The sequence below is a fragment of the Papilio machaon genome, chromosome 22, assembly GCF_912999745.1.
Source record: "Papilio machaon chromosome 22, ilPapMach1.1, whole genome shotgun sequence".
NCBI lineage: Eukaryota > Metazoa > Arthropoda > Insecta > Lepidoptera > Papilionidae > Papilio > Papilio machaon.
This window is the reverse complement of record NC_060007.1, coordinates 1308265-1330908: the sequence shown is the minus strand read 5'-3', so window position 1 is coordinate 1330908 and position 22644 is coordinate 1308265. Positions and strand designations below refer to the sequence as shown.

The window sequence follows — 22644 nt, the reverse complement described above, 5'->3', positions numbered from 1 at the left end:
TTAACGTAAATAACCTTTACCTTTTTGTATTTCTCCTGTAATAGGAGAAGTTACTCAAAATTCACTAAGTTTGATCCATCCATGCTCGTAACTATCTTAAAAGAGTCAAGGAAGTTTTCCCTTAATGCATTAAACTTGCATCGAACAATTGACAATTCATTAGTGTGTTAGTGAACACTATTAGAAAATATCGTAACTGGTGAGCTAGATTTTTATATTTAAAACGAGCATTTATTAACATCAGAATGTAGGACGCATCCCCTATTGTACACTATGGGGTTGTATTCAATAGACTGTAAATGTCATGTTTTTCCGTCCTAATAAACACTGCCTATGCTTACGTTTTAAACTGAAATGCTTTCAAAGCATTGCAGTGTATAAAATCCTTAACAGAAATAGTTTATTTAAATGATTAACAATATAGCAATAGTAAGTTTTGTCTGCAATTTGGTCTGCGTAAAATAAATATCAAAAAGATGTGTTGAAATGTGAGGAAGTTAATACAAATTATAAGTATCCGGAACCCAACACAATTCCGCGAGCAAACATAACCTCTTTTAGACTATGTTTCAAATCTGTGCCAAATTTCATCCAGATCCTGTGAGCCGTACTGAAGATACCTTCTTAACAAACATCTACCCATCCCATCTCAGCATTCAGATTTGTGACATTACAGTGTGATTTTTTAAATTCAAAATTATGTTTATTCATAAGCCGAGTGACCTCTAATCATCAACCACAATACTTTTTCAATAGTCGTTGACTAAGCTTAAAAACAAAACACTGACTCATAGCGTATTTCCAAGATTTTAACCCTGAAAGGATGTCGCAAGGATCTATTGTTTAATAAAGCCTCTAGGAAAACCCCTCGGCAAATCTAATCAGTTATTCAATACTTCTATAAATAGACACTGATATAATTTACATATTTATACATATTGAATTTAAATTGAATTTATAATTATTCTATTTCATTCATAACTATTTATATAGCTACAGTATGAAAATTTGTTTGAATAAGTTTGCTAATATCGGACTCGATTCTAGAACCTAGAGATTTTTTCTTTATACCATTAACCATCGGGTCCTAATTCATTTCATAAGATAACCCCAAATCCGAAAACCCGAAAAGTTTCTCATCATCATCTCCCTGGCCTTATTCCACTTACGTGAAGTCGGCACACAAGGTTTTATGAACCTTAAAGATTTGGCTTAAGTTTTTACAGCCAGCCGCCTGTCTGTCGCCAACCCTAATAAGTAAAAAAATTCTATAAAGTCATAAGTTTGCGACATATGTGTTCTTAACTTTATCCTTTCATGGTCAAAAAATTCCATCACTTCTTCGTTTGATAGTATTTAAGTAGTATTGCATTATTATGCAAATATCACGTATAAAAACGTGAGAGAATTCAAACACACTTTGCTTGTTTTAGTTAATCTTCAAGGGTAGAACAAGTTGGCACCGTATTTGCGGAGACAAGTTGTTTACTAACTGTGAGTAACTTAAAGTACTGAAGTTAGTACATGTGATGGTATAAGCTTCTTTATTACTTTAACTTAATTTGTTATCAAGTTTTTTGTTGTTGTTTACGGAATCTTAAAAGAAAATCCCCTTAATTGTAACAACGGGGTTTTCCGTACATGGTGGCGCAACTGAAAAAAAAAAACTGAGAAAATTGGTTGTTTTTTCCGTGATTCTTTTGTCTTTAAATTTTTAATCGTTTATCAATATACACTTTAATCAACGCAGAAAGTGATTTTTTAATTACATTAAATGTGTATTTTATCTAATAATCAATCTAATATTTATTTTTGTTTTAAAACAACGACAATTGTGCATTTGTTAACGAGATTTCATGATAAAATTACTGACTGATAGAGAAATATATTCTTTGAAGACCAGTATTGTTTTAAATTAACAATATAAGCGAGGCTTTAGACAAAAAATTTCAACGGCCGCTTGCATTGACATACTTAAAATTGGGTCAATTGGACGCTGGCTATTTTGAAATTTACGCTTCAGTAAACATTATTTTACCTTAAAATTGTGTAGATAGCCATGAGTTCAGATGGTACTATAACTTTGAAAAGTTATATGATCTTTTATAAGATTTAAATCAAGTGCAATTTTTAATCTGTAAATAAAAATTGTACATACCAGGTAGAGTTGTAATAAATGAAATCATTTTTTATAATTAAACACATTTATTATCTTTTACATTAGTGACACATTTCCTTACATCTTATTTGCTAACTTATTTTTTTCAATCACTTCACTTAGTCACTGCCAATGTCAAACCAACTGTCCACCACTGCCATCTGTTGACTGTGAGGTTCACTTCCATTGGCTCCGTGCGGAGCTGCTTGCCGTAAAGGCGTTAAACTTGATCCAAGTTTCATTGACTCTAGTTCAAGGTTCCTCATCTTCTGACAGCGAAGGTAGCACTAACGTTCGCTGCAGCCTCTCACGCCGCTGCGTCGAGATCAGCTTCTGGCGCCGAAGACCTTCAGCTCGTAGCACGTGGCAATGTTCCTGCTCCATTTCTACTTCAGAATCATCCTCCACTAGCGCTGGCAAAGCGTTGCAAATCTTCTGCCTTTTAGTTTCAGCACAATCCATTTGACGGCCGTGCGATTTAGGCAATGTTGGGTACACGTCGTACAGAGCGACTGAAGATAGTTTCATTACCATTTTGTATTGATTTTAAAAGCGTCTGTTCACTACGAGAATTGAGTGCAGAGTGCGGGGAGGCGGGCGATGGCGCTGTATTTATAGCCTGCGCGGTTATACTCCGTATAATATTGTATGTATCTATGTCTCGCGTCACGATTTGCGCGCTGTAGCATCGGGGCCGGCCCGGTGTGAGGCGGGGAGGGAGGGTGAGCGATTGTTCTCGTCATGGTAAACAGGCGCAACGTTATCAGGGGTGTTTGATGTCATATACATCTGAGAACCTCTACCTCTATTATATTCGACTGTGCTCTAACATCTCTGTACAAATTTACGGTCTGCCACGCGTTCAACTTTACACTTGCTAACTGTATTTTAAATTCAATACCTGTCATCAAATTACATACAGGCGTAACAATGACTGAAATTTAAATGACAATTTCTAAAAAAAAAAGTAACAGTAGAAAAATTGGGAATTTTACCACACCCCTATTCATATAGATCAATACTTGCCAATTTCCTTTCGTCAGGATTCTTAGGATGTTAGAAATAAACACTTAATCTTGTCTTGGGTGTAATCCCATTTAATATGCGCACTCCGATGTTGAATCCATACATCGTTTTATATTGTTGTTGTTCTTAAGAAATGAATTTCAAATATTATGTTACATCAATGTATAAAAGCCGGCATTTAGCACATCAAGAATAGAAGCACTTTTTTATACAATAAGCCAACTCAAGATCTTTCGTACTATCCCCTAAGAGTAAATCGCAACCTCATGTTAACTTCTAGCTTGATATTTAACAGATTCATTCATATCTCATGACTTCTCATAAATCTGCAACTGTTCGATATAACGTTGGCTTTTCAATTGTTAATCAAAAGTCTGCTTTTGACTTCTTGATTCCAGATATAATTAATTTGTCACCGTTAACATGCAAAAAATGAACCCTGTGGTACATCACGATTTGGTACATCACAGCTTTCACTATTTAATAATGTTCATTTAAAAACGGAGAATTGGTACTAATTACCAATAAAATTAAGAGTTCTGTACAATTCTGAAGACAAAATATTTTAAGACATTCATTTGTTTAATTACATGTTATTAAAAACAAATAAATTTAATATTCTTTTGTCACTTACTAAATAAATAATTTAAAATTTTCATTGTCAGAAATTAGGTAAACAGATTACCAATATTGTTAGGTCGTCGATCTGAAGAATAAAAATAGACCATTTGTTAATTAAGACCACGTTAATAACAAGAATCTATGTCTTGCTACATTCTAAGTAACCTAAATTACTTACTTAGAAATACAGCTTGACCTACTTGACTAGCTTGAATTACTTTTTATTCTACAAGAATACACACTGAACTGATATTAAGGTAATTTTTAATTTCAGAGAATGTTTGGGAAGAATTTCTGAAAAGTCTAAAAAATTATCGATGTCTAAAAAATTCTTTTTATTCAAATTTTTCTTGTAAAATGACAGTGACATTTTTAAATTAACTTTTAACTTTATTTTCAACAATTCATGACGCCTTTAGCTACTTTTCAATGAAGTCTCAACAGTTTCGTATAACCGTCATATAATAAGTGGTACGAATTAAAGAGTTAACGCTGAACATATCGTTTCGAATGGCCTATTTACAGTCACCTGTATTTCTTTAATTGAGATCAAAAGGATGTCTCTCTATAAATTATCACCTGAACTAAGAGATCCATTAAACTAAAAACGTTACCGGCATGGCGGACGTGCAGTGGACAATTCTTGCTTCTTGGCGCCAATCCAAGTCCGATACGACTTGCAATCACAATTAAATATTTAATTTACGATCTTCTAGTTATAGGTTAATGAACTTTGATATATATTTACAATAAGAAATATATATATAAAAAAAAAATAATCGTGAGGCAAACGACGACACAACAGCGTAGAAATAAACGGTTTATTATTCTACATTTATTTATAAAACCAAAATCATTTTACCTAAGAGACCTTAACTTACAGAATTTTCGCATCGTAAGGTGGATTTCATGAACTATGACGTCATTTAATTTCCCAGACGCCGTCTTTATTCTCGGAGAGTGCTGGCAATGTTCCAAAAAATAGGAATTATTGTCTATGTTTATTTATGGGTGTACTTTAATAAGTGGCAAATAGACGACAATTATTTATTATCTTGTCTTACGCCATCAATAAACTTTTACACGTTTTTTTATTGTAATTAAATTAATTAAAACCTTTTCATATACTATAACCTATAGATACCGGAAGCCTTTCATTAGGATAAATATCCTTACTTTGTGTTGTCGTTTACAATATAACATGACATTTCGAAAATCAACTCACGATTTGACGTCAATCTTATATAAATCACTCCAATCTATAGGTTTTAAATCTACGCTTCAGAATTTTTTCTACAAATTATAACCTATAAATATTTTGGTTTATTTCGAAAGGGCCGACAAAAATGGCGGATAATTTCCCGCCAAACGCTTGCAGAACGATTAACTCGCGTCAACACATTAAATTTCCTTATTATATCATTTATTTGGTAAAATTAAACGATATTTCGTTCTCGAGATCAAGGATAACAATCACTTCAAAGAATAACTTTAGTACTTTGACACAATTTCATTTGGGTCAAGTCTTAATATCTGGTAGCGACATCTGTTGACGACATTGTCGTAATAAAACATACAAATACATTTACGATTTTAAACTGCAATAAATTGTTATGAAATTGTTTTCACATATTAAAATATCGCTTTGAACACGTACATAAAACATAACGTCGTCATTTTTATTTACACCAAATTTTAATAGCTGTTTCACATAAACCAACATTGAAATGATTACTATTCACAGCGATCGAGATTTTGTGAAATAAAATGAACACAATAATGCCTTTAGAGCGTCGGTGGCTCAGGGGTTAAGCACTTGACTTGCAATCTGCAGGTCCTGGGTTCGAATCCCGCCATGTACCAATGTGTTTTTCGATTTACATATGTACATTTATCCGACGTTCTTACGGTGAAGGAAAACATCGTGATGCAACCTGCACATATCTGAGAAGAAATTCAATGATATGTGTGAAGTCAACCAACCCGCACTTGGCCAGCGTGGTTGACTATGGCCTAGTCACCCCTAACTTGGGGTAGGCTCCGAGCCCCTCGGTGGGGACATATAGTGAGCTTATGATGATGATGATGAATAATGCCTTTTATCAAGGAAAGGATTATAATTATTTAGCTAAATTCTATTTTCACCCCTATTTAAAATTTCCCTTTTTAGCAGATGCAGTGGCAGATTCTAATTAACTTCGATAAAAGTTGCGAAAACGCACTTGCTTAAGAACATAACTAAACTACGACCCAAATTGTGACTGCGTCGCTGGGAATGAGAGTCGGAGTCTACCTTAAGTAAGGGGTGACTAGGTCATAGTCAACGACACTGGCTAAGTGCGGGTTGATTGTCTTCACACATATCATTGAATTTCTTCTCAGATATGTGCAGGTTGCATCACGATGTTTGCCTTCACCGTAAGAACGTTGGATAAATGTACATATGTAAAGCGAAAAACACATTGATACATGGCGGAATTCGAACCCAGGACCTGCAGATTGCAAGTCAAGTGCTTAACCCCTGAGCCACCGACGCTCTCTATTTTTCACTATTTTAATTTATATTGAAACATTAATTAACTTTGTATTATTTAATGTAAATATATTCTCGTGACTCATTATCAAGGTCTAGGAAAGATTTATCATAAAAATTTATGAAACACTCACTATAAAGAATAATTTTATCTCGCAAAGGCTATGTCCTTCATGTTTAAAACATTACAGAAATCATGGCGCCTGTTGCGTTTGCATTATTGTGACACTTTGAGTCCATCAAGGTATTTTCACATCATTAAGAAATAGAGGTACTAGGACTACATAAATAAGTAGCTGATATTAACTTGGATGACGGAAATGAAAGAATTATATAGTCTCGAGTTTCCACGTCAGGTAACAGGGTAAAAGAACACTCTAATTTACTACGTGTCAAATTAAATGTCTAAAACAGTTGCACCTGGATAAGCTAGAATCCAAGCGACCACTATAGCGCCGCTTAACCGAGTGTAGCGCTTATGGAGGTCGTCGGACTATGACTCTCGCTTATGGAGGTTCCTGGCTAATCCAAGTTCGACTGTATTATGTGATACCAGCTAAGAAGGGAGATAAGAGTAAGGAAAAGCTTGTAGCAAGAACAGAACACCTGTCCAAAAACATTTAAAAAAAAAAACAGAGTAAATAACTAAGTATTGATGTGGAGATTTTTATGTGAAAATTAATATGTTAAGAAACCAAGAATTATCTTAACATACATATGTAATGCCTTACGACCTAGATATAGTACTCTAAAACATTCGAGATCTATACGCAATGCATCTTCACAGTCCGCGCTTGACCTTCTTAGACCTGACGATACTGGAATAAATTGACATCCAACCTTGGCTACAATACAATAGAAATTTATTTTAAAGAGCAATTTATTAATTCCTTTTTAATATTATATAAAAAAATCAATGGGCCTAGCACGAATATTTGTGGCAATCACCTTCGTATCGTCATCGTGAATTACGTCAAAACTATCTGTCTCCGGTGACGTTGTCCGCGCGGCATTAAAAATAGGCATTACAAATATCCATCTTACTAAAATTTCGTATTTATAATATTAGTAAGATTAGTAAGATATTTTTGATGTACTTTAAGCCCGATAGGGGTATTGCCTGTTGCACAAATTACGTCGTTGTCGATACGATGACCATTGTCACAATGTTCGTACTAGGCTCACTGAAGATACTTTTATATTCCGTTGAAAAAATACATTGTTCATTTATAAAAAAACAAAACAAGCTCCCGAAAAATTTGTACAAAAACATATTATCAACTTTCTCTTTATTTTATAAAAAAAATATAAAAGTAATATATTCTTATTCGGAAGTTTTGGCTGTGAAAATTCACTGTAAAAGTTAAACATCCCTAGTACAAGCATTATATTTATGAAATCATAAAATGAACAGGTTCATATCAAGAGTGGTATTCACCATACAGAAAGCTTTAAAACATTTCCTTGACGTATTTTATAACCCTCGCTTTTTTACTATTTCTCAGATATGGATTTATTTGAGAGTTTTCCTTGATCGAACACGTGTTATGGAATTTTGCTTTTATAGAATTCGATAAGGAATTTTTTAAGTTAAATCGTGTGATAATATTTATTTATTCTTCACAAAACTGCCCCGCGTATTCTGGGGGGGGCACCATCCCGCTCTGTGCTACTGGTCGGGGCAAACGTAGCAAGCGCCATGTCACATCCCCTGCCACACTATCTGTGGACTTCTGTAACGTCAGGGGACTCCGGTCTAACCTTGAAGCCGTCCACCATCACCTTGAGACGACTAAGCCGGCCTTGCTCTTTCTCACCGAGACACAGATATCTTCTCCGGCGGACACTTCATTTCTTCACTACCCCGGATATAAGCTCGAACACCGCTTTTTACCACGGGCTGGGGTGTGCGTGTACGTCCGTGAGGATATCTGTTCTCGTCGCCTCGACCACCTTGAAGGCCGGGACCTATCTGTTTTGTGGCTGCGTGTAGATAGCGATGACCATCCGCGAGTCTACGCGTGCCTCTATAGGTCCCATGGCGGAAATACCGATACAGACCAACTCATGGAGCAAGTCCAAATGGGCACAGATTCCGTGTTAGAGCAGATCCCTTCTGCTGAAGTCGTGGTTCTTGGCGATTTTAATGCCCACCATGCCGAATGGCTCGGCTCACGTACCACGGATTACGCGGGGAGATCTGTTCATGACTTTGCCTTAGCATATGATATGACACAGCTGGTTACCTCGCCTACGCGAATCCCAGATGTTGTCGATCATTTACCTTCCCTGTTGGACCTTCTGCTGACCACTCATCCGGACAGCTATCTGGTTTCCGTCGACGCCCCTTTAGGGTCGTCAGACCACTGTCTGATCCGGACAACAGTGCCAGTCACAAGACGCTTACGGTCACAACCGACTGGTCTTCGTCGAGTCTGGCACTACAGGTCAGCGGATTGGGATGGGATGCGGACCTTCTTTGCATCCTACCCATGGGGGCAGGTTTGCTTCAAGCTGGACGATCCCGACGCCGTTGCTGACTCTGTTACAGACGTGGTGCTTCAGGGGATGGAACTTTTTGTCCCATCAACTGTAGTGCCCATCGGTGGTAAATCTCGGCCCTGGTTCGGTCGTTCTTGCAAGTTAGCTTTACGCTACAAGCGGGAATGTTACCGTGCCTGGGCCAAAGCGTCGGCAACGGGGGACCATAGATCCAGCGAGCTTAGAATGAAGTACAACTCTGCCTCCAGGTCCTACAAAAGTGTAATTGCAAAGGCAAAGTCTGAACACGTGGCCAGCATTGGTGAGAGGCTAGTGCGTCTTCCATCCGGAACTCGCGCATTTTGGTCTCTCGCCAAGGCTGTCCAAGGAAATTTCTGTCGCCCATCACTACCATCTTTGCGCAGGGAGGACGACTCATTGGCCCATACTGCAAAAGAGAAAGCGGATCTTCTGGTATCCCTCTTTGCATCAAACTCGACACTGGATGATAAAGGTAACTCGCCGCCGAAAATCCCGCGCGTTGAGACCTCTATGTCGGATATCCAGTTCATCCAGAGATCAGTGCGTAAAGCGCTGCTATCTCTGGATGTCAACAAGTCGAGTGGGCCTGACGGTATTCCTCCTGTTGTGCTAAGGACATGTGCTCCTGAGTTGGCACCGGTCTTAACGCGTCTTTTCCGGTACTCCTACTCCTTAGGCGTTGTCCCGAAATGCTGGAAGACTGCCCTAATTCACCCGATCCCTAAAAAAGGCGACAGCTCGGATCCAGCGAACTACCGGCCCATTGCCTTAACCCCTTTGTTCTCCAAGATAATGGAGTCTAGCATTAATTGCCAGCTTATGAGGTACCTGGAGGAGCACCAGCTCATAAGCGATCGCCAGTACGGTTTCCGTCAACGTCGCTCTGCTGGTGATCTTTTAGCGTACCTCACTCACAGATGGGCTGAAGCCATTGAGAACAAAGGGGAGGCCCTAGCGGTCAGCTTGGACGTAGCGAAGGCCTTCGATCGGGTGTGGCATAAAGGGCTTCTTTCGAAGCTTTCTTCCTATGGGCTTCCCGAGAGACTATTGGCCTGGATTGCCAGTTTTTTGGAGGGTCGGAGCATCAGAGTCGTTGTAGACGGTGCATGCTCAGACCCTAAACCAATTAATGCTGGCGTCCCACAGGGCTGTGTACTGTCGCCCACTCTCTTTCTTCTGCATATCAATGACTTGTTACATCATAGTAACGTCCATTGTTATGCAGACGATAGTACGGGCGACGCTTTGTACACGGCCCGTGCTAATGTTTCTCGGGATAGCGTCATCGAGTACCGGAATAAACTTGTGTCCGAACTGGAGACCCTTCTGGGTAATATCTCTGATTGGGGGCGACAAAACCTTGTCGAATTCAACCCCAAAAAGACACAAGTTTGCGCGTTTTCCGCCAAAAAAGAACCCTTTGTCGTCAACGTTAACTTTGAGAACACTCCCCTGGTTGCCTCAGCCAGCATTGGTATCCTCGGCGTTGACATATCGAGTGACGTCCAATTCCGTGGTCATCTGGAAGGGAAGGCCAAGCTGGCCTCTAAGAAGCTCGGTGTCCTAGGGAGAGCGAAGCAGTATTTCACGCCAGCCCATCGCTTACAGTTATACAAAGCGCAGGTTCGGCCACATATGGAATACTGCTCGCATCTCTGGGCTGGAGCTCCTAAATACCAGCTTCTTCCTTTTGACCGCGTGCAACGACGTGCCACTCGAATCGTCAATGACCGGGGTCTTACCGACTGGCTTGACTCACTGGCTTTGCGAAGGGATGTCAGTTCCCTTTGTATCTTCTACCGCCTTTACCACGGGGAGTGTTCCGAAGAATTGTTTGGAACCATACCTGCCGCCGAGTTCCGTCATCGCACGAGTCGACAGAGCGCCAAATTTCATCGCTACCATCTCGATGGGTGGCATTCCACAACGACGAGGTTTTCACGAAACTTTCTACCTCGCACAGCGGCGTTGTGGAATACTCTGTCCTCGGCGGTATTTCCAAACAGTTACGACTTAGGGACCTTCAAGAAAAGAGCGTATACCTTCCTTAAAGGCCGGCAACGCATCTGCGATTCTTCTGGCGTTGCGGATGTCCATGGGCGTCGGATCAAATAATTCTCGGTCCGTTGCTCGTTTGCCCCCTTCTCCTATAAAAAAAAAAAAAAAAAAAAAACTTTTTGCATAATTAATCACTATACAGTAATACTATTATTTATAATATTAATAAATTGTTTATCACGATATATACACCTTGAACTTTAAAATATAAATAAATACCTCAAATAATAAGCTCCAACAACAAAGTATGTGCAAAGAATTCGACCTTGTGCCCTTTTATAAATATGTGTGTTTCAAAATAAACTTTAACAACTTTTGAAGTAAACTTTACAAAACCAAGTTAAAAAATAATTGTAGTGAAATTGTGTAAAAATACTCTAATAAAACTTATTTCTTTACAATAGAAAATATCGTCTTTCTCAGAACTAGAATTGTGAGACTTAATTTTTTTTTTATTTGTAGAAATCCGATTCAATGTTTAATACCAGCTAGCTCTTATAATTTCTTTCACAATTCCTAGTTTTTTCTCTGGGCAATAAAGAAAAATCGATTAACAAATTTTAACACAGTTGATAAGAGAAGCATGTCTAGTTAGCAGCACAGCTAGTTGATTATATTTTAATTACTTTCATCAAGAGTTATAAATATTATACGATCTCATTTATAAGTTCAGTTCATTTTTAGTTTGTTACCTAGCGCAGATAAACAGCGTAATTGTATACAAAACGTTATCGCAACTAAATTTGCCCGTCGCTATCAAAATGGCTTGTTATATTAACTATTTTATTATTATTGTTCATTGGAAAATTACCAGAGAAATCGAACAAAATAAACTCATTAATGCTTTGCTAAGTTTAATAACTTCTAGGTATTTACACTAATGAGGGAGAAATTGAAAAACGAATAGTTAACATATCGAATAACAAAGTTATGTGATTGAATGTGGATGGCTACAAATGTATAAAAAGATCGAAGTAAGTACGGGTGGTTTGTGTGAAAGATATGCGTAAGAAGGGAGTGAATTAAAGTGTAACGGCTGGTGGAGATGTTTGAAAAAGTAGTACTGTGCCGAATCTCCTTAGAGCAGGGAGATGATAAAGATGCATTTCCTGACAGTTCAATATAGGTTAGTTGTTATAAGAACTAGATAACACCAGTTTCTAGCAGTAGGTTTAATATAGTCTTCATTTGTTGATTAGTCTGTGAACGATGAGTATACGTAATGCATGCGCAAACTGTAACGTAAACTACGAGTACATTAGATGTTAGAACATTGTTTATTTCTAGTAGAGTTTTATATAGTTTATTTGGTTTACTTAAGCCAGATATAAATTGCGCTAAATGAAGATACGTCATTAAATAATCAATAAAAAAATAGAATAAATAATAAGCAAATGCGTTTGTTGGAGATGGTATTATAAATAACTTATTTTTCATGAAACATAACTTTAAATATAAAGATGTAAATTATGCAACTTTCCTCTTATGTCATACTCGTCATGTGTAGACAAAGGGAGGAAAAGTCCGACCACCAGAGGCGGAGCTTCGCGGTGACACACAAAAAATACAGTCGAATTGATCCTTCTTTTTTAAATCGGCTAAAGTACTTCTAATGTTTGCACAAAAGAAATGAAAATCAAATCATAAAAGCATTTTCCTTAAAAACAAATTTGTAGTAAATGTTGTGTACTCCTGGGAATTTGTCTAAAAAAAAAATATAAACAATTTTACCGTGAAATCGTCTACGTAACAAATTTACCAAGAAAAAGAGGTCTTCGAAGAAAATACTATTTCTTGGCTAACGACTTGGAACACTTCCAACCATGACGTAGTCAGGGGCGGTGTTAACGTGTATTTACCATTAATTAATTAAGAAACGGCTTAACTCACGTTTGATCGTCCGGTGACGGCACCGACTAGTTTCGAACCCATCGGGGGTTCATCTTCAGGGCGAGTGTTTAATCCTCTGACACGCGAAGTCTTCGGATTATTTTATATTAGTCGGTGCCGTCACCGGACGATCAAACGTGAGTTAAGCCGTTTCTTAATTAATTAATTATGATGTCTCACGAAAGTTTAAACAATTTAAGTGTATTTACCAGTTCATTACCAGATGTACCTTGTATCTTACCAATCGGAAATGTTGAACATACGTGATATTTAAATCTGCCATACACGGATGGATTCAAGCAGTGGACAGTGGCATTGACGAGCATTCGGCGATATGCTGCGACAACAGTCTGTGTATGCCAGACCTTAGATGTTTTTCGAAGGCGTCTTCGACCTCGAAGCTATTGTTGCAAGTTGTCAATGAATTTTTGTTTATTAGGATTAAACTTTTAAATCTACTATTTCAGTCAAGAAATGTATTAATTATTTAATTAAATTCTCTTTTCCTCAAAGAGTCTATCTGCAATAATTTGCAAAAACTAACTAAAGCAACGCATGATTTGTTGTGATACGAAATAATTAGGAAGAGCGATTTTATACAAAAGATCCATCGAGGGGATCGGAGCCCTAAGTTAGGGATGACTAGGCCTCACTTGGCCAGCGTGGTTGACTTCACATATATCATTGAATTTTTTCTCAGATATGTGCAGATTGCAGTAAGAATGTCGGATAGTACATATATACATATGTAAATCGAAAATCGAAAAAATACATTTGTACATGGTGGGATTCGAACCCAGGACCTGCAGATTGCAAGTCAAGTAATTTTTTGACTTTTCACATCGAGCGAATCAACCCTCGTAAGATATTAATAGTCAAAGAGACTAGTAACATATTACTAGAGCTTTGTAAAAAGTACTATTGCGAAATTAAAATACAATTTAATCAATGAATGAAACAATTGTACTTTTGTTTTTATAAACATACCAATTTCCAAGTATCCAAAGGCTTATCGATTTAATCGAATGATAAATGGCTATGAATAAATCGCCAGATGGTATTTGTAGTGATATGAAGCGATTTAAGTGCCGCAAATGTTCTGATTCATATGATTCGGAGACGAAATGAACTTAATTATATCCACTTCTAAATGTTCTTAATTCTTGATGGAATAAGAAGAGTTTCCACTGTTATAGAGATGTCAGATTAAAAAAAACTGTTCTTTTTGTTGATTTAATAGGAAAAAAACAAATAGACAATTCAACTTCATCCTTGCGCAAGTTGATTAATAGTTTATGTCTACAATTTTCTAGATATCTGTCTAAAGAATCGATTTTTTTTTCATCCCGTGCAATAACAAAAATAATCCCCCAATATGTTATACCAGGGGTGAAGTTGTAATCTGCAGGGGATAAAATTTTAAAGGGTTCATAGAGCATAGGGTTGATGCAGACACCCCATTGCAATTTCCCTATACAAGATGCATTTTCATTAAAACCGATAAGGGGAGAGCAAAAATTTTTTTGTTATTTTATAATTTATACAAAAAAAAACATATTTTATCCAAGTTATAAGTTTAGTCCTGATAAAATTTCTCTCTTATCATGTTAAACATTCTCTATGACCTTTTTTTCATAGTCGATAGTAAATATTTAGAAATCCTTTTTTTAAACGTATGAAAATTATGTACGTAGCTGTCACCCACGGCTCCATCTTCGCATTATTAAATAAAAACTTAATAAGTTCTACATCTATGCCAAATTTCTTGAAGATCTGTAGAACTGTTCTGGAGATAAATTGTAATATACATCCATCCATACATATATCCAAACTTTCGCATTTATAACATTAGTAAAAAGTATGTTATAGCAGTGTAACCCACAGTGACACTTACCCTAACAAAAAGACATTTTTATTATTTGATTTTGGATTATTTTATTTTAAATAATGTTGTTTTAATATCAATTGAGTTTAATTGTTTATCAGATTATAAATTATATTACTTCTCGTAATTTCTAATGTTCTGAGAAATAATGCATTACTTTGATAAATGCTAAGCCGTATATCGTGGATTATAACATCTAAAGATTATAGAAATCAAACCTCACTCAGAAACATTAAGTTATTCCTAAAGAACACCAATTAGCGACTCAAACAAATTATTAACTATATTAAAAAGTGTTGCTTACATTGAAGAAATAAAATTTTCTCTGTATATTTTTTAACCGACTTTAAAAAGAAGGAGGTTATCAATTCGACTAAATTTTTTTTTTTTCATTTTTTGATGTGTGTTACCGAGGAACTCCGCCCCTGGAGGTCCGATTTTTATAAAAAATATTTTAATCGAAAGGAAGTGCTTGCAGATGGGTCCCATTTTTTTTTTTTTTTAATAACTAGAAGACTAGTAGATTTTGTATTTTTACATTGGTCATCATCAAATCATTAAAATCTATAGTAAAGCTGCGGAAAAAAATATACATATTTCTTCGTCTTGTTAACAATCTCGGCGAGAGCGTCGGTGGCCCAGGGGTTTAACACTTGACTTGCAATCTGCAGGTCTTGACTTCGAATCCCGCCATTTTAATTTACATATTTATATATACATATCCGACGTTCTTACGATGAAAGAAAACATCGTGATGCAACCTGCACATATCTGAGAAGAAATTTAAAGATATGTGTGAAGTCAATCAACTGAGCCAGCGTGGTTGAATCTGGTCTAGTCACCCCTAACTTTAGGGTAGGCTCCTACCTCGGTGGGGACGTATAGTGAGCTGATGATGATGCAAATAATCTTACAAAGTGATATAGTCTATTTATAAAATGTATTAACTGTAAACTGTTTATAATCGACGCCAAAAGTAACGTTTAACTACGGAATTACAATAATTATCATTCATGCAAATTGTACAGAACAATGCTTACAACGTCAACGAAACGTTCAACATAATTTACGCTATTATTGCAATTTTGTTTTTTTTTCTTTGACGTATTTGCTTGTTAACTATTTAATTCAAAAAACATTTATTCTGTAAGTAGTCATTATTCGACATTTGCCACAATAGTTAAACGGATGTTTGTTTAAAAGTATCTCCGGAACAGTTCAACGGATCTTGATGATATTTGGCACAGATGTAGAACATAGTCTGAAAGTACACATAGCTTACTTTAAGTTTTTTTTAATTTCGCGCAGACGTAGTCGCGGTCGACAGCTAGTATTACAATAATCGTACAAACTTATAATAAACTTCACTTCAGAATTTTAAGGAATAAATTTCATGAATTCCCTTCATATTGCTAGCCTTCGTAAGGACTAATCTCTGTGCATTTTAAGTCTATATGCCCATTATTTTGCGCTGTGAGTTAATACCACTCAGAAGACAGGCGTGAAATGGAAGCAATTCCGCGTATCGTCTGATGAGTGTGTGTGCCGGTGGCCTATTTTTAGTCCTCTTTACCTTCTATCCCTTTCTTATTAGGAAAGGGAAGGGGAAGTGGATTTGGCAGAAGATGGGACGGATAGAAAGGGGAAATATTCTCTTTCTGTGCGTCCCCTTCTCCGTTGAAGGTAGGCAAGGAATCTGTAATTACGGATGTCTATTAGCAACGGTCGCTTCGTTATTTCGGCAAATTCAGGTGGCCGTTTGCTCGTTTGTCAGTTTTTCTTTTTATACATGAAAATCAATACATAATTACTTGGTTATTATCTCAAACTTGCGGAAAACACTGACATTATATAACTATATTTTCTTTTACAGACTATTAAGTAATCTTCAATAGAATGCACGACATAAATAGATATACCATTACGTTGAAACAATATCATTATATTGCCAACTAATGGAAATGTACTGACCAACTACAATACAATACTCTGTCACTTAAGGTGAGTATACACTAGAGCATTGTCTCAAGCAATTCTATGTCTAAACCAAACCAGACAGGTTCGCAAATGGGTGATACACTAGAACATATGTTCGTTGTTCGACTGTTCGTTGTTTTGTTACATGTTAATGCTCTAGTCTATATCCACCTTAGAAACATGACGCAATGTATTGTATTCAAATAGTAAAACATCGATATCCGATAAAAGATTTAGTAATGTTGTTTAAAGTGACTACAAACTAATCTTTAATCGTAGACTTGTAGCTGTCGCGATTATTTGATGCAGTCTGTGTATGGGTGTTTTTATAGCGGTTTCTACATTTTTATACCATTGATACCCAAAGCGTTTCACGTTAGAACCCCAAATAATTTTATGATAGGTTGAAAAAAGTTAAGATTTTCTTGTAGCTTTTAAGTAAATTATTATCACCGTCATAATTGGTTCATCTTTCTAATATTATAAATGCGAAAATTTAGATTGATGGATGTTTGTTTGAAGATATCTCCGGAACAGCTTACCGTATCTTGATGAAATTTGGCACAGATGTAGAACATAGTCTGGAAGAACACATAAACTACTCATTAAGTTTTTTTTAAATTCCACGCGGACGGAATCACGGGCGACAGCTAGTAAAATATAAATTTTCAATTATATGTTAACCGGATACAAATTAAATCATAAAATCAAACGATTACGTTACGATTATCAAAATAAATCCCAACTTAATAATATTGTTACACATATCACGTTATAAATATGTTATCTATGCTTTCCAAGAATTTATTTAACATGCAACCAATGTGTGATTACAATAATATTAGTCACTAGAAGTAAATAAGTTTGTTAGTTAAAGAAAAATCCTGTTTTATTTATTCTTGTCTCATTCATTTATAACATAGAGTGCCCCTGGTGGTCCGATTTTGATAAAAATTATTTTAATCGAAATGAAGTGCTTGCAGATGGATCCCATTTTTTATATAACTAGAATACTATTGAATACTATTGATTTGAATTTAGCTTCAAAGTGTGTTGTTGAAAATTATTAGATACTAGCTGTCGCCCGCGACTCCGTCCGCGCGCAGTTAAAAAAACTAAAAGGGGGGTTATGAAAAATAGATGTTCGCCGATTCTCAGACCTACAGAATATGCTCACAAAATTTCATGAGAATCGGTCAAGCTGTTTCGGAGGAGTTTAACCACAAACACCGCGACACGAGAATTTTATAGATTACGTACAGACATACTAATTTTATATATTAATTGATATAAAGATTAAAAATTAAATTATTTTATTTTGTGATCGTATATCATACCTATTTATCATATGATAAATAATTAAAGATCAAAAGTTCCAGATTAAAGTGGATTATGTTTGTTGTTATTTTTGGACGTTTATTGCGTATAAATTGAAACTACGTAGACCAAATCTATGATAAACTATCTTTAGTTATCTACGAAGTTTACATTATAGAAATGTTATAAGTGCGAAAGTTTAGACCAAGGATTATCAAAGGGGTCGATATCGAACTTAAAGCATTGCTAATTCTCACTCTGTCTTCTATTTACCTAAGTCGGAATGAAAAATAATAATAATAACAATAATTGATCTTAAAAGTAGATAATTTGACCCTAGGGGTCTGAGATAACGGTTCATTTTGGAAAAGAGGGTCACTTGTCCAAAATAGTTTGGCGATTTAGATGGTTGAATGGATGGATGTTTCTTAAATGGTATCTCCAGAACGACTCAACGGATCTTGATGAAGTTTGGTATAGATATAGCACATAGTTTGGAAGAACTCATAGGCTACTAATTAAGTTTTTTTTAATTCCTTGCGGTTAGAGTCGAGGGCGAAAGCTAGTTTTTAATTAATAAGGAATGATCTAAAAGACAAAAACTTACTTTTGAAGTGAACAATTTTATAGAATATTATATATATTTTTATACCAAGAAATGTTAAATAAATTACCTGAGTACTGGGCTTCAAAATGTGTGGATTATTCTCTGATTTTATATGTAGAGTTTTCATTTCTTTTCAGTAGGAACTTATTTAATATTTTGAAGCTCTACAACATATATTTTTGTAGATATAAATGGAAATATTTGATCGCACTGTGTCTGAGATACTCTGCCTTATTTTGATATACAGTATTATAAGATATTTGATGCAAACGTATTTTAAAAGAATTAAACTAACAGCGAAATAATGAATTTAACTCTACTTCATAATAATCCTCGCTGTAGTATAAACTCAAACCGAACGTAAATAAACAAAAATGTCAGACGTTACGCAATGACGGATGGAAAGAGACTGCCTCGAGCAGCAGCGCACGCTTCCTTATAAAACCTTTTGTGTGGCTACCCTCAACAGTCCTAACAGTATAATACAATTGAAGCTGGGGTAGCGAGAACTGGATAAGCGAGAAACGTCTATATGCGAGAGTTACTGTCCGGTCCCGACGGACGACCTGCATAGGCGAAAATTTGACATAGAAAGAAATCTATATAAAGTGAGAAAAATAGCGCGGTCCCATAGATTCTCGATTATCCAGGTTCGACTGTATTTAAAAACGTTGAACTTTATAAATGTGTCAAGACGTTTAACATATTATTTTTTATCATACATGATATAATTTCTCCATTCATTTTACTGAAGTTTATGACACTTAACAATATTTACGATCGTAACAATATCGTTTGCATGGTTTCCTGTGAGTCATTGTCTTGAGATGATTCAGATTTCTTTATGTAACACATTGTTATGAGAACCGTATATGGTGACAAATAACATCGTTTTCACGTTTCCTGTTGACTATTTCAACCAACATTAATAGGTTAGGGTTAGGAGGCACTCAGTAACCACTCTACTATTAGTCTCTTAACTACAAAAGTGTTTTGAAATTGTTGAATTATATGTTTATTAATTTTTAAAAAGTAACAGCCATAGAATTTATCTAAGAAGCGAGTTTTCAATCTTCAAATAAACTACTAGCGCCATCTAGCGTCAGGTAGAAAAACTAATATCTTTTTCTTTTTAGTTAAACATTAGTATTTTTTTAAGTTCAGTTAATCGTATTTTTTACCGTTACTTATGTAAATAGATAGACTTATAGATTATGATTACTTATGTAATATATAGAAGATATGTTTTTACATAAAACTACCGTAATTATAATCTTTGTAATTTATTGTCATTGATTAATGTTGCGTTGTTTACAATGTTGCTTTATTTACATTTAAATGTCTGCTGAGTAACTGCGGTGTCATTGCAAGTTGTTTATGAATTACAAATGACCTATGACTGTAATGATGCGTCTCTCCAGCGAACATGTTTTTATTACATGTCCTTCACACCTCTGATATTTTGCAATTGCTATCTGCAGTGCATTCGTAATAGAACATCTTATATTTTAATGACTTATTTTCAGAAAGCTATAATTATCAATATAAATTAAAGTTTTGTAAAATCACAACATAACTTAGAATTAGTCCCTTAGGAGCCAACTGAAAACCAGCACAGGGACTGTTTAGGCCGTCTCTGCATACACTGAGCTGACTCCTTTTTAAATTATTGTCGAAAATCTTTGCTGTGTCTTTTTTTTTCTTTTATAACTATGTGGTAATAAATGTATTTCTTTCTTTCTTTCTTAGTGCAGATTAACATGAATAATAAAAAATGAATAATAATAGCTTGGGGTAGGCTCCGAGCCCCTCGATGGGGACGTATAGTGAGCTGATGATGATGAAACGAACAGTGTGACAGTTATTTTATAATTTTATAACTATTTTCCGCGATCTAGATTTTTTTATATTAAAAGGTAACAGACGAACCTGTATTTGCCGAAATGACGAACGCTGCCTATAGACATTCGCAATTGCCAATGCTACCTTTCATCAACAGAGGAGAGGACACAGAAGAGAATATTTCTTCTTACGCGTCCCTTACTCCGTCAAATCCACTTCATTTTCTTGAAATAGGGTGATTACACTTATTATTATTATTCTTTAAGTGTTGATACATTAAATAAAAATGAAACGCATCTTGAAAACGATAATATAAAATATATTTAGGATAACATTTATATTGGCATGCGACAAGTGAGTAGACAGAGAGCAGCGTCGACGTGCGCCCGCGCGACCGACGCGACTTCTGTATCAACGTCGCAAGCTGTAGGCCGAAGATTTGGCGCGTTGGATTTTCTTAAGGAGGATCTAGAAATTAATAATCAATAATACATGAAATATACTGTATTCAATTATATCTATATATAAATGAAAGTCGTGTTAGTTACACTATTTATAACTCAAGATAGGTCGAACTGATTTAGCTGAAAATTGATGGGGAGGTAGCTTAGACTAGGAGACGGTCATAAGAACTTTTTTATCTTGTGTGCATTTTTTTTATTCCATGCGGACGGAGTCGCGGGTAAGAGCTAGTTTTAAAAATATATATATGTCACGCAACCACAAACCGCAAGTACCGGCAAGTACAAGCACCTTCAAAATGCACTTACTGCGGACAGCTGGTAATCCCTGGATTCGGAAAACTGAGCACCGTATACAGTGCATTGTGGTATTGTGGAAGCCCTATATCCAGCTGTGGACTGTGTTAGTCCACAGCTGGATATAGTAATCATAGAGTAGCTACAGGCATGATGACAGATGACAGATAGAGCGCGCTAGTGTGGCCATTATGAAAGCCTTTTTACATCTTTGGAATAAGAGCACTGACCTCTTAAAATAGACTGGCTATAAGACGTAATGTTTTGTGCCAATTTGATTTTTGCCATTTTGGCGCTGATGGTAGCGGTATGTAACGATGGTGTGGATTCGAAGTAATAATATACATACTATCACATGACAACAGGCACGTTTAAATCGAAACGAAGAAAAGCTGTAATGACATTAATTACATTTATAGAAATCAATGGATAAAGCAAGAGTATTTTGTTTATTACATCTTACCATATTGTCGTGATCTATTTTCTTCTGCTGCATCTTGCGCTGCACTGCAGCTGGCGGCACAGGTTTCCTCGCTGGCTGTTCTCGTGGCGGTATTGAAGATTTGCGAGAGTTTCGCGCGCTCAAGATCTTGTTCAATAAGATGTGGTTGTGCCTCTCAATCTCACGTAGTCGCTCGTTTGTAAAGGACATGTTGACGCGACGTGTTGCAGGGATTGATATCGAGCTATGATAAAGCACGACCAATATCAAATATATTATTCAAATTTATTGCAAGTTGCACCATTTACTTGTAATAACTACAATTTAGACTCTAGCCAAAAAAATACTTACCCATAATTCGTAGATTGTCCGGATAAAGACTGAGGTTTATTGGTAGAACTATTTGACAAACTTTTTGTTAATTTGACAAGCGGTTGGGTTGAAGGAGTCTCTTTATTAATATTATGTTCAGATTTACTTTGTTCTTTTGTCTTTTTCACCACCTCTTCTATTTCACTCCTGTCTTCTTCGAATTCGTCAGAATAAACGTCATCTTCATTATCTTTGGTCTCAACTTCTGATTTATCATTGCCCGAATCAGAGTCCTCATATACACAAGTCTCTACACAGATATTAGGTGGTCGTTTCACAGCATCAACGATACATCCCATTTCTGTGAGATCTTTTGATAGTTCATCGACCTCGTTATTATTCTCCTCCCGATAAAACTGTTTAGGTTTCATTTTATTTGAGTCCCCAGAAGAAAAATCCATGTCAATGTAACCACTACTTTCCGTTCTAGCGCCTACTTTGATTTCGCTACGTGACATTGTGCTTTGCAAGCGTGCAAATTCTTGCTAAAAATTAAACAAATAACATTAAATGTGCACAATATTCTCTACTTACGTCTTTATTTATAACAATAAAACCTTAAAGTACATTATCAAGCACTTACAATAAAGGTTTTGTATACGTGATTATGAAAGCAATGAAGTAATTATGAAAGA

General features: G+C 35.9%; 2 protein-coding genes across 2 annotated transcripts; both read right to left on the bottom strand.

The window, feature by feature from the left end:
* Positions 1-2185: 2185 nt before the first annotated feature.
* On the bottom strand, positions 2186-2767 carry LOC123722269. Its single transcript, XM_045683586.1, has one exon. It carries the CDS (start codon positions 2690-2692, stop codon positions 2411-2413), a length of 282 nt encoding a protein of 93 aa, XP_045539542.1. The 5' UTR covers positions 2693-2767; the 3' UTR covers positions 2186-2410.
* An 18002-nt stretch (positions 2768-20769) lies between these two features.
* On the bottom strand, positions 20770-22488 carry LOC106719361 (cilia- and flagella-associated protein 97). Its single transcript, XM_014513692.2, has 3 exons — positions 21989-22488; positions 21659-21881; positions 20770-20905 (listed from the first exon to the last, which is right to left on the bottom strand). Exons 1-3 carry the CDS (start codon positions 22465-22467, stop codon positions 20849-20851), a joined length of 759 nt encoding a protein of 252 aa, XP_014369178.2. The 5' UTR covers positions 22468-22488; the 3' UTR covers positions 20770-20848.
* Between the last annotated feature and the right edge of the window lie 156 nt (positions 22489-22644).

Coding starts and splice junctions, on each gene's coding strand:
- LOC106719361 (XM_014513692.2), bottom strand. CDS start 22,467: ATGTCACGTAGCGAAATCAAAGTAGGCGCTAGAACGGAAAGTAGTGGT. Junction 21,882..21,988: donor GGACAATCTACGAATTATGG/GTAAGTATTTTT, acceptor GCTTTATCATAG/CTCGATATCAATCCCTGCAA. Junction 20,906..21,658: donor AAATAGATCACGACAATATG/GTAAGATGTAAT, acceptor ATTAATTTCTAG/ATCCTCCTTAAGAAAATCCA.
- LOC123722269 (XM_045683586.1), bottom strand. CDS start 2,692: ATGGTAATGAAACTATCTTCAGTCGCTCTGTACGACGTGTACCCAACA.